The sequence below is a fragment of the Hyposmocoma kahamanoa genome, unplaced genomic scaffold (genome assembly GCF_003589595.1).
Source record: "Hyposmocoma kahamanoa isolate Upper Pololo Valley unplaced genomic scaffold, ASM358959v1 277, whole genome shotgun sequence".
NCBI lineage: Eukaryota > Metazoa > Arthropoda > Insecta > Lepidoptera > Cosmopterigidae > Hyposmocoma > Hyposmocoma kahamanoa.
Genome location: NW_020653774.1, coordinates 512267 through 526133, shown reverse-complemented (window position 1 = coordinate 526133; position 13867 = coordinate 512267). Strand labels below are relative to the sequence as shown.

At 36.3% G+C, this 13867-nt stretch overlaps 1 protein-coding gene across 1 annotated transcript in view; it reads right to left on the bottom strand.

Annotated features, from left to right (window-relative positions):
* Positions 1 to 13867, bottom strand: part of LOC113229090 (protein singed) — a 52221-nt gene that overhangs the window by 16178 nt on the left and 22176 nt on the right. Inside the window, exons 3-4 of the mRNA XM_026462584.1 lie at positions 4852 to 4960; positions 558 to 705 (exon numbers count right to left, since the gene is read on the bottom strand). Coding sequence (XP_026318369.1) covers positions 558 to 705; positions 4852 to 4960 — 257 coding nt within the window. The remainder of the gene's footprint in view (positions 1 to 557; positions 706 to 4851; positions 4961 to 13867) is intronic.

The window sequence follows — 13867 nt, the reverse complement described above, 5'->3', positions numbered from 1 at the left end:
TGTTCCCGTAATATAAGCACTTCGATATGTAGAACCTTAGAATAATAACGCATCAAACGAACTGTCACAAGTGAGGCAAAAATCAAATTCATGTAGGCTAGTTTTAGTAGTAGGTTAATTTTCGGTTTTAGTGATTATTTATATAAAAATACAAGTTGAAACGCGTTACTTCCTTGTGGAATGTAATGTTAGTGTCTATTTTATGTTTGTCTGACGTATTTTTACACTCATTTACCGCACATTTCGTCATTTTTAGCTAAAATTCTGGAGCTGTTCGCGGTGCAAGTTGACTTTGAGCACTGAAGGCCCGCCCGCTCGTGTAGGCCCTTTTGGCGCGCTTCATTTTGCCTCACTTAGCGTGTGTGGACTATGTTTCTATGCGTTATTATTCTAAGTGTAGAACATCTGATATATTTTATTAACAATTTGAGAGGGAACCTCACAATAAAACTTGTTTAACATTGATGAGAAGTTTCACCTCGTTTATTTACCTGCCTTAACCGATTTCAAACGTAACTTGCTTACCTACATTTGATTTGGCCTTATTTTAACATTACCTGAGGCCTGGCAGCCAGGTGGACGTGCCACAGCTCGGCGTCGCCGGGCACCTTGGCGGTGCAGGTGAGCTTGTCCGAGCTCGAGCCGAGGAAGTAGCCCCGCTCCACGTTGCGCAGCGCCCAGCGCCCGGAGCCGTCTTCCGACACGCTGAACAAAATCATTGTCGTGTTCAAGAAAGTGCTTAAAGTTCGAATTTTATCTATCGGGTAAAAAACACGGCACTGAACGGACCTTGTGAAAGAGTTCGTCCAGGGAAGGACTGCCACCTTACCTATTTCTGCCGCCAAGCAGTATTATTAGCCTTACTGCATTCGTGCGTTTAATAGGGTAAGGGTGTTGGTAAAATTACAGGCACATGGGACTTGTCAACTTATGTCTCAGAGTGACGGGCGCAGTGACCATGCCCCTCAAATCTGCGATTTAAAGTTCTGAGTGGCACTGCAACTGTTATGGACAGGCGTGTCGCTTACCACCAGGCGCACGACTTGTGCGTCCCGTCACTTGGTACTTATAATTTAATAATTAAGTAAGTAAGAAAATATAAATTATTCCACGTTATAATGTAAATGAAAGCAGCGATGGAAATAACAATGATAAACATGAATAGAGGAAAGGTCCCGGTGCGGCAACAATAGGAGAATTAATCAAAATGCGCAGCAAGTTGTCTAGCCGCGAGGGAACAGCGAGGAGACGCAGCGGGAGGTACTCCTTATGGAGTGACGACAATTTCCATTCCTTTGCCCGTGAAGTAGTTTTGAGTTAGTACCGTGAAGTACGTACATAGCGAGTGCGCGCGCCCACATATTTCATGTAGAAGTACAAAAGGGGACTAAACTTAAAAGAAAAGTTTTGTCAGCTGCGCATAATTTGTTAGTTGTTGATCTCGCTTTTCTATTGCAATTCTATTATCATCATTAATATTATTGTTATACAAATTATACAGGGTTGTAAGCTCGCAATTTTGCCTATTGAAATAATGTCTTGGGAGTATTGGTTAATGGATGCCTGTAGTCCGTTTAGAGCAGGTCATAGGCCCAACAGATATTAATGACAAATGAAGTGTATACAGTCTATTAAAGATAAAGATAAAGATAAATTTATTTCAATATTACTTAATCTAATACAATTATAATGAAAACAATGTAATTGAAGATAAAATATTAAAATAAACAGTAATAAACAAAACAAAAAAAATTTCTAAATTATATAAAATAATCATGGTAAAATTAAACATTTTAATCTTAGTGCCTAATAGTGCAATTGCGATGCCTAAACTAAGTACATGTGTACCTGTATTTTAGGCATAATAGTGCATTTTTCATAACAAAGCTTAAAAAAAAAAATAAAGATTTTATAAATTTAACAAATAAAAGATAAGTAGTTATAAGTCGTTACAATTTATAAAAGATAAGTAGTTAAACATTACATATTATATAAATATAAATTATGAAATAACTTCCATCAAGTCCTCGGTATCATTGTAGGTTTTACTCTTAAGCCAAAATTTGACGGTCTTTTTACATTCACAGTTTACTATTGTTTACTATTGACAGAGTAACGAGTGTCAGCTGTTTTATTATAAATATTTTATATCAACATAGTAGAATAAAACTTGTTCCACTTGTGTGTAACAAGGACTCACGTTGTATATAATACATAACCCTTGCTAGTTGTACATCAACGAAACCATCAATCCAATATAAAGGCAAATGAAATGTCAATTCCCCCGCACCCGCCGCTCCACTTTTATATCTTTTTATACCTTTTATATCTGCTGAGGACATTAAGGGGACATTAAAGAACGCTAATGCCATGACTTGCTCCGTTTCTCTATCAATACATTTCTTGAAGCTTTGCCTTGGTTGGAATCAAATCATTTTCATCTTTGGACGCCGCTGTTTACATAGCAATTTTTGAGCGACTTCAAAAAAGGAGAAGGTTTTCAATTCATCTGTGGTTTTTTTTGTATGTATGTTACGCGATAACCCGGATTTGTGAACCGATTTAGTTGATTATTTTTTGTTGGAAAGAGGGTACCTCAGTATTGGTCCCATTTAAATTTGAAGAAAATATTCCACCTCTAAGGGCGGCAAACTAGAAAATCCGGTTTCGCGCACTTTCCGGTAACCGATTACAATAAAACTTGGCAAATAGATGTAATTCCACGAACTTTTGAGGTCGGTTCTTTTAGTACTCTGTACTGAGATTGTCTTATTGCGTGTTAATGTTAATTCAAACCCATATCGTCGATTTATATCAATTCCCTTTTATTTGCCATGTAACTCTGATTTCGGGCCTCGTATAGATTCCAAATCGTTCTCAAAGCAATTGAAAGACATAATTTCGCAATGCGTTCATTAAAATTCCACACAATATTCGGCTTTTACATTCCCTATCGTTACACATCAAGAGTCACGCACTTATCAAGGCAGAATATACCGTATTACGACTGTAGAGTAACGCTACATTATGTCGCCGGAGCTACCCCCGTTCGGGAAAAGGCACCCCTTCTAATTTAAGTTGGCACTTGTTTGTGTAGGTGACGCGTTATGTGTAGAATCAACATACTCTGGGTGGTTAGTATGTTTAGGGAAAGGTTAAGGTCCTTAAGGTACTTAGAACTGTTTACTTGGCTCATAGCGCTGATTGGGAAATCAAAGATCACGTCAAATTGTTCTGAGGACTTATTACCGAGTCTTGTGAATAGTAATTTAAAAGCATCTCAACCTAGTTGCTTTATTAAATCATACAACTTCCATTTCAGTAACAGTAAATCGTATCTGCGAACTTGCGAATATGCTTCATCCATGTTTTTTCGTTTGCCTGTTAACAATTTATTTGCCTGCCTTTAAATCTCGAACCTTCCGATAATTAACTAAGAAATTGCTGAAGTAAAGCTTTCATCACATTCATTTAAGTAAGTTTCGAAATACATTTCAGATTTCCAGCGAACTGATTCACCCCAAACTAAATTCATCCACTGAGTCACATCCAAGAAACATCCCTCTACGCACGTACTTAAATCCCTATAGTACATGATGTGGTGATTATTGGAGAAAGTGAGTCAGCGCATATTCGAACATTGTCTCAGCTAATGAATGGTTTTAACAATAGTGTTTTGACTCAGCGGGTTGCTGCGATTGCCAGATACGACGTCACCATAATTCCACAAGACAAAAAGTCGTGTGATTTGTAAATTTTTGGAATAGAACAGCAACAATATACAACGTGGTGTTAACAAATATTTGATGCAGTGTTTCTATGTTATTATTACCTTACACGCTATTATGTCTTTAGTCTTCTTGATTGCAATGAGATACAGGAAGCACGCACTGTTACAAAAATATAACAAGGTTAATCGCGAAATACGAGGCTGAGAATGTTGTTGGAAAGAAAGCAAATTGAACCGTAGAGGAAGTCGGATCAAGTCACCCTTGGGAAAGTCAATATTGTTGGTTTAGATATCGAAGAGTTATAAGTACAGATGAAAAGAGTATTGTTGAACAGCGTACTCGTGCTTACGAATACATTTATTTGGTCTGTCCTGCAGACACTCTCATTTCAATAACTGTCCAATCTGTAACGAATGTTCACCGGGACACAGACCATTTTCCTACACAAGACAGGGAACATGATAATTCTAAATATAAGTAAATTGACTAGAATCACAATAAGAAACGCTACATCCCAAATTCGGTATCAGCCCATGCCTACTTCCGAATCCAAATAGCACTTAATGCCTCAAAAAGTAATAAACATGCATTCAAATAACTTCTGTTTCCGGTGACTCAGAATCTGCAGCTCGGAAATTAGTATTCGGAAGGAACGTCGCGAGCTCGCAAAAAATGTATTTTATTGTCTCTCCATCCTCCAGGTTCTTATAAGCACGCGTCTTGAAAGCTTTTCGGTTTTTTATAAAGCAGTATAACTCAATTACACCGTCGCCCCTTCGTTCCGGTTTAAAAGGGTCGTATTTATGGGGAGTGAAGTTTTATCAATATCTAGACGATTCCGGGTGCATAATGAAATTAGGAAGTTAAAAGAGTTTGGGATATTGAGCGACGGCTTCATCTCGCTACATTTCTTATTGACTTCTTTTACGGTGTTGATGATGCGGCACGTGTCTTCCTTTCCTTTACATCGATTACACGTTTTGTTCTAATAATGGAAGACAAAAACGTAGTGTACAAATAAGTGTCGGCATGTGATGATGGCAAAAGTATTATGTATCTCTATTGTAATTTTCTTTGTTTTGTATTGCGGAGACAAATAAAGATATTTATTATTATTTACCTGATGTGGAACTTGCTGCCGGGCTCCTTTTCTTCAGACTCGCATGTGACGTTCCCGAAAGAGTCCACCGCTAGGTACTTGTCCAGGTGCGACCGCAGGTAGATCATGCCTGACACACAAAACAAAGTAATTGAAATATTCACTCGTGATGACATAAGTTACTTTTCAAGTTTCCTCGTGATTCAAATTTGATTGTACTGTTAGGTTCATTAATTTAAAAAATAAATAAATTGAGAATGTTAAACGAAAAAAGTGGCAACTTGTCACCTGGGGTTCTTGTTCGGTTAGGCCGGAAAATCTCGTTGGTGGGAGGTTTTAATAGATCGGACAGATATTGTTTTTGGTTATTCGGTGGTCAGTACTCGCGAGCGAGCGAAGGATTTTGCTAAGATAAGTTGAACCGTGGTGTAATAATTCTGTTACCCATCTATTGTTGATTCTATTGTTAAATATTGCGAAAATGACTTCTATTATAGTACTTTACGCTGTACAAGATTGCATGTAACGATTCGACTCGTAATTAGTTTACTTTCGCATTTCCATTACTAAAAATAATTATATTTGCAATTTGTTTGAAGAAACAACTCATTTATCCAACAAGTTAATCCTATGTCTTAACGGGTAATCCCACATAGCAGTAACCCGATACGATTTTGCATCAATGAAGGAGGCGATCGAAGTGCCGTTCGTAGAACATGTCTTGGCTAATTACAGTCGATGTCAGGATGAGGAGGTTTTAATAAATTGATGTCACTGGAGACTTTCATTTCAACAAGGCCGACTCGCGGACATTTCGATTTACTCTATGTCTGGATTGAACATCTTGGTCTAGACTAATTCACTCAGAATCATTCTATAAACCATGGAGCGTGTAACCGCTATGAGATACCGAGAGGAGAATAAAAAGTAATGCCACGGCAAAGAACCTGTAACTGCGGTAAACGTTTAGTGACTAACCACGAAAGTCTTAAAACCTATAGAATAGACCACATTGTGTGACTGCAAACCGTTTTGAAACCTCCATTAAAGTAGGTTTTTAAATTTTTAGTCTTGTTGAGACTACACGCATTAGGAGATAATATTTGCATTTATTGTATCGACGCTAATGCTCTTGTGACTCCAGCGGTGCTTGATTATTTAGTATAGTGCAGTTGTGCAATTGCGCATTGCAACTTTAGCAAGTTGTCGAATACAAAGGCATGAGCATGACCAGCGAGCGAGTCGCGAGCCGCCTCGGGTCCTCACGACGTTATCTATCTGCTAATAAACTTGTCTTTCTGATATTGCACTAAGTAATAGACGCTTTACGGGCATGCAATTTGACGGTGAAATCAACGATCTTTGATAGAAGTATACTTTACTGTAGTGAGAAATGTAATACAATTTCGATTAAATTGGGCACGATACTTTCTACCATTAACTCGACGACTTATAGGTAGGAAATTGTCTTTAGTTTTTAGAATTACTGTTATAGTACACGTCAGAGTACCATTTCATTTATTTAATGTCGTTTAAATATTATTGATTATTGCTTTAATTCCAATATTTTGTGAAGTACAATATCGATTTTACCAACAAAAAAAATAGAATCGGTATCTGCGTTTCTCCTAGATATCATAGATTTGGATTTGTTGATGACTGGTGTGAAGTGTGTCCTTCTTAAAGCGGAACCAGCTCTAGGCAACGTCCATGCATGCTATCAGGCGATCGATCACGCCGCAGCGGCTTAGGACTATTAACATCTCTCTGAACCGTTGCGCAATGCCCACTTCAGCCTCTAATGGGACTAAACGTTTTGTACCACTTGCTTTATTTTCAGTGCTGATAAGTATTGAATTGACATGCACTAAAAAGGCAGTTAGTTCATAACTAATAATACAAAGATCGAACACTTAGAATATTATCCTTCGATCCGGCTCGATTCGAACCAACGTGTTCCAGCAAACCATGCCAGACGCTATGCCAACTAAACCACTGAAAAAACTAGCGGACCTTTATAGATTTAACTAAATAATATAAGTACAATGTGAATTATTTTAAATTGAATATAAATTATATACTTTTTGTATTATTAAGATAAATTGCGGTGCCCTGCAGGTTACATGACTAGAATCTATATTAATTTAAGAAGTTTTGTACATTACCCATGCGATGTAATGATTACGACCTTACGAATTTTTCTATGTGCCTGTTTCAGATCTTAATTTTTGGTTTTTACCGACTTTTTAGCCGTGGTGAATCCGGCCGGATCGAAGACATTTTTTTCTTAGTGTTCCATCTTTGTATTAATAATTATAACAAGCTAGTGGAGTGAATTCATAAAAATCAATGGTGGTCAACATCGTGACATTCAACAAACTTAAAAATGGCAGTTAATGAGTTTTGTTTTTTATTTTAAACCAAGAATAGCCTAATAACATTGTGCTAATGCCAGTTGTTCACATTTCGACATAAAGTAACAAACTGTTCGAAAATAACCAGATGGTAAGCATTAAGCATTAACGAGTAACACAATGCGATAAATTAGACAAGAAATTGATAATAATTCGTTAAAAAAGAATGAAGTGAAATGAAATTGAAGTACCAAGTGCTCACTTACATAAATATTGGGATGGCCCGTGCGGTTTTTGCCACTAGCTAACTTTAAACCAAAAATCTTTTTTTCTTTTAAAATGTCATTTCTTAGGAAATGAAACTATTTTTCCGGATTTAAATCGCGTATATTTGTTTTTTCAAACAAACCGACGTTTCAGGCCCTTTACAGGTCCCATGGTCACGGTTGACTGAGGTGGTACAATCTTCAACCAGTTATGTCTAATATTAATGCATATAGGTTACATATTAATGCATAGGGTTATTTTTTCACTATAGTTACAAAAGTTATTAATTAAATACCTTATTTTTAATTTTACAAAGAAACATTCCAATTAACGCTACATTATGTTTTACAAATTATTTTATTTTAACAACCTGAATTTTTATTAAGTTAAATTTGTTATTAATTAATAATGAAATTTAGAATAAATTAAAACATATTAATTAGTACTGCAGTCTTATGTCTGTTTGGGATTTTTCATGAGAGGAAATACTGGATCCCAAACTGGTGGTACGGAGAAACCATCTTCCCTGTTGAAATTAGGATGTTTTTTAATTTCAATGGCCTCTCGCAGCATCCTGGGTAGATAACGGACTTCTTTTGCAAGGACCTGTGTAATAATCGCGAAAACCTAAGAACTCGATATGTCATTTCTTGTCCATGGTTATTTTAAAACTAATATTTTTATATTAAGAGGGAAAGTTTTAAGTTTTTATTTGTTTACAATTCATGAAAAATGTTCGGGGATGCGTTACCTCGTCCACCGTATCCGCTCGACATCGCCTCTTCAGATTGTCACTTGTTTCGGTCTTTACAAAATTCTGTGAATGGACACTAGTTTCATAACGAAGTGACTATCAAATAAGTAATAAGAATTTGAAAGGAGAATTCTAAAATTACCGGAAAGAGGGCTAAAAATTACAAATAAAAATGGTCATAAACAGAGATAGGCAATGGGTTAAAACCCACTACAAAGGGTTTACCCAAAGCGCTGGGTTTTTACCTATTTTTGTCCAAAATCGTGAGCGGAAATGGCGGATACGGAATTTGTTATAATTTCAAAGTTATTTTACAAATTTCGATGTAAAAAAAATCTTTTTAAGATGAAAATAATGCACCTCCACTCCACACATGCCTACCTTGCAATCCTGTGGATTGTCACGACTAAGGGTGTAATTATTACGATTCGATTTAAACGAAGATCGATCGAATCTTATCTTACGACCTAATGATTTTTTGTACGATTTGTTTCACTGCAATTTTCAAGCGAATCGATTCAACAGAAAGGCAAACCGAATCGTCCAGATCAGAAAGCAATAAACATTTTGTAACAATGTGATAAATTTTTTTCAATGTCACGTAATTTTAAGATACCATGCAAATGTATTGACTCAATAATAATAATTATTATTATTAATCGTTTTTCCCTTCGATTTCCGGCGTTAATGGGTTTTAACCATGTTTTAACCCGATTTAAGCATAACAAAGCGCCGGATAAAACCTGGTCGCTTGCCCATCTTTGGTCATAATAACTGATTAAAAAGTTTGATATTTACCTTTTTAAATATTTCTCATTAACACTTATACCGCACGTACTTTTTGGCCAACCCAATAAAGGTAATAAAAAAATATGTAAACTGAAAATTAAATTGGAAATGAAACTATTTTTTAGATATGCAAATAGCGCATACCTATATTTATTTATTTTTTCAAACAAACCAATGTTTGGGCCTTTCACAGATCCCAAAATATCGTATAGTATCTTTTTTTTTAAAACCACTAACTGAAGGTTCTACAAGCTAACAGCCAAAATCAACCTGAACAAGGTACTTGTTTTTAATTACACAATAAAAAAAGTAAACAAGTTAAAGTAAATAATATTGAGTACACATGCAATAATAACACATCGCGTGAAATGTTATAGACATTTAAAAAGACATAAAAATTTATGTAATAAAATAAAAAATACTGTTCATAAATTTATTAACACATCTAATGGGAACAATTAACACCGATTCCAATCTCTGTTTCAAATTGCGTCTAGATCCTATAAACGGATTTCAAATTTATTATTGCCGTGCAAGAGTAGTGCGGAGTAAAATGGACGACAAGAGAGGCCTACGCTTACGCTTGCTCCGACCATTTGCTGCGAACAGAGAGGTTGTTGAGAAGACATCGGGTAAAGCGATGCGCCCTCGTAAAATACTAAACAGAAAACCCATGTCCGAGTTCATAATGTCAACATATCGAGTTCTTAGGTTAAAAAAAAACTGAATTATTTTTATTGGGAATGATGTGATTATTTTTATTTGTACATAATACTTAATTATCTATTTATAATAAACGAGAACATAGTTATATTACTTTTGTACTAATACACAGTGACTGGTGATGGTTACATAGATTTATTTTATAGTGCGCGTGTATTCACTATTAAGTCTGATGTGTCTTAAAATGTATATTCCTTAAGAGAAATAAATATTTTTTAACCATATTGTATTGGTTTCATTCTTATTTCATTTTTATTTCGAGTTACGATAGTATTTGGTTTCGTGAGCGAATTGTTACAAATCGGGAATAAAAACTATTTTTTCGGATCTAAATCGTGTTTATTTCTTTTTTCAAACAGACCAACGTTTACTTCCAATGCATGACTCAACAGTTCTACAAAATATTGAGTTCAAATGAGGCAAACCTCCGAATACGTTCAATACGCTTTTACGCGTACTACTAGCGTATTCCGATATACCTACACTTTACGAGATACAAAACTTTTAATTATTAATACAAAGATCGAGCACCATAAAAAATTTCCTGCGATCCGGCTGTATTCGAACCAGCGTCTTCCAGCAAACCGTGTCAGACGCTATGCCAACTTAACCACGGAACGAAATAGCGGACCTTGCGAATTTTTGCATGTGATTGTTGCACATATTTGTTTTAGGTTTTTAACGACTTTATTGCCGTAACGCCATCTGCGAGAAACCATCAGTCCATATCGCCAATCACAGATGGCGCTACGGCAAAAAAGTCGTTTTAAACCAAAAACAAATATCTGCAACAAGCACATTGAACATTGAACAAATTCGTAAGGTCCGCTAGTTCGTTCCCTGGCTTAATTTATAAAAGCGTCTGGCACGGTTTGCTGGAAACTGAAACTGGAAACCTGAATCTTCTCTCGGCAGTCCTCCAGGCGGTGTGCTGGTAACCAATTAGAGCGTAGACTTTATCTCCCAACTAGTGATTTAAAACTAGTCTCTCCGTGTGTGCGGGGTGTACTCGGGATCGCAACGTGAGGCTATTTTTAAAATAACTCTAAGAGAAGTTCACGTTTCGGGTTATTTCTAAGCGGTACTTGAGATCCGTGAATTGTTCCTTTTGTTCTTTGGAATGAAATTAATAGAATACATTTCAGGAACGCGCGTAAAATTATCATTAAGTTGTCAATCATGGACAAACTTTAAACCTTGAAATGCTCAGAATCACTGTTAGACGGTAGAAAGTGGCAGAATACATCACGTTTGCATGCGAAAGTTAAAATTGAAGAAGTGTGATCAAGTGTTTGCGTTCCGTTTCGCGGAATCATAAGTTCACAATACGTTACTTATTACAATATGTATTTGATGAAACTACCATTATTCTTCGGCTAAATTGAAAACCTCGTAAATCCAGTTTTGGACAAGATCCCTCATTTACTCTTTAAGCGCAATATCGGGCAATTAAACCTGAAAATATAATTTGTAGACCCTTTTTTAGTTATGAACTAAAGGCACCTAATCATAGATTGTTATATAACTAATTTTCTTACCTCTTATCTAATTAATTCTGTTTTTTGTGCTTATTCAGAAGTTGAAATTAATAGAGGTTACGAGGTTAACGAATCTAGTTGACGCGTTACTTTTGCTGTGATGACTTGAACGTTGTCTTTTTTAAATCTTGTTTTTAACAACGAACACATCACACGATTTGTGTCTCCTCACTAACTTACAGTAGTGTCAGTTATTTCTGTCTTGAGTAATACGGTGTTACTCAGCTTTCAAAAGCGAACGTTCTCCACTAATTCTCGTACGTTTACCTTTTTATATGCCTTAACTCATCGACATCATAACCTAGTCGATGGCCTTAACTATAGACGAGTTTGACATTTTGACAACATGAAAGACGCGAAGTGCTGAACCGAAAGTATATTACCCTTGAAAACATTCCCTAAAGCGATTTCGAACAGTTGGTCAGGAGAAAAGATCTCTTCTGAATTGTAACATATTTATAAACTTGTTAAGTAATATGACAGGTGTTGGGACCTTTTTTAAATCGCCGGCTTGTACGTATGGCTGACGGGCTGTCGGACGCTGACTGACAGACGCTACACGGAAGGTTCATTTTGGATCGTTGATTATGACTTCTCATGCACCTCTTAAGTAGATTGGGCTAACAAAAAAAACTTCTATACAGACTTTCTGCGTTTCTTTTCGACAAGTGAAATAAATTGCTTTTTCATCACACTAGCACCAAATAAAACCCAGGGGCCGTTTGTCTTTCCATTACAGCCACAGACGGTAAGGAGTTTATTTTATTTGTAACACGACATACTTCCTTACATAGGTCAGGTTCAAGATCAAGCAAGGACGTTACATAAGTTCAAAATTAAAACATTCGCTTAAAATTAAAAAAAAAAGCCATTTGCCTAATCCATAACAATGTCAGTCAAATCACTCTGTATGTAGCTAAAACGCTTACCGCGAATAGCAAAGAGAAATAAGAAAGAAAAAAAAAATGTTGTGTTGTGACCTTAGAGGATGGAAGTGACCCATATTTATGTTGTATTTAATTCTTTGCAAATGTGATAAAAAACATTGTATGTATCATGGGCGGTAAAAAAATACAAACTCGAGTTTTAAATCCCTCAGACTTTGGCTTCGGGCTGCTAATAGTCCCTCGTTGGTAATTTCTTATTTACCGTCTTTAATGCACAATGTACAATTATGTATTCTAAAACGTTCTAAGAGGAGAAAGACTACAAAATGCTAGACGAAAAATGTGTAAACAACTTGATCACACACCATGACTACCGGCTGTAACTGGTAAAAATCAACAGAACCCTACATACCTCAGTCATTAACCAGAAAATAAAATAATCTTAAAAATGTACTCAGCTCGTAGACAAACGTGTAATTTAGTTATGTCCGCCACTTGCATGTTGCATCAAGTGAGATAGAGTGGAGTGAAGCCAAACAATATCGATCCAGCCGGGACCTTGACAGTGAGGGTGATGAGGGTGACGCCCTCACCATTACGACGGGACTCGGGAGTGACAGGAACCGTGTTGATTTGGACTGTGCATATGTTATGATTGGGTGGAAAAGTAGAATTGAACTTTGGTGTACTTTTGGTAAAGGAAAAATATAGTGGCAACTTCTGTGGTTGATGTACCATATATCCACACTTGAGAACACAGAAAATAGCTATTCTTTAATATAATGTTAAAGACTCGATACTTCTAGAGACCTCCGAGACTTTTAAGGGTTTATTCTAATTCAAAACTGCGATAAAGTTTAAGTATGTTGACGTGTTCCATACATTTACGTGGATTATGTATAAATATTTAGTAGCACTCCCTAATCATTCGCAGACCTTGCAAGGTAATTCAATATAACTTTCGTCTGCCTAGATATGGTATGACTGGAATAACATTTTGAGTTCTTAGGTTTTCGCGATTGTTACACAGAAAATAAACTATTTTTTCTTACCTAAATCGCGGATATTTGTTTATTTTATTCAAACAAACCAACGGTTCGGACTCTAAGGTCGCATCTTTGGAGCCAGTCGCGCTTATTCCCAGTCGTCACCACTGGCGTCAAATGGGAAAAAAACCCATATGTTACCAGATGGTAACAAATGGGATAAAAAGATCTGTTGTTGCGACTGGCGATAAATGGAATTTAAAATATCCCAGTAATTTCCAGTGGTAACAAATGGAATCAAAAATCCCAATTAATGTTTGTTTATTGCCGCCATCGAACGGAAATAAAATAAAATTCGAGTTTAAGGGGTTGCCAATATGGAACGTTAATTGAACATAGGTTAATGTACAATGTCAGTCAAAATTAAGGGTTCTGCGGCACACATAGATACGACACAGTTCCAGTGTGTATACGAAATGAGAAGGGTTAGTCGGGGCACGAGGGGTGGTTTTTGCCACAATTAGTGGCGACAGGATGCCAGGATACATGTAATTGGAATTTGATCAGGCAGATAAAAATGATTGATACGAATATACGTAACCATACGAATTCAACATTGTTTACTAATTCTAACTTAACCACCACTCGTTGTAAGTCTCTAGGGCAGATTATACGAAAATATAGGTAGGAATAATCAACTAGGAAACTTTGGAATGTTTCAGTCTTCAATCTTTCAATA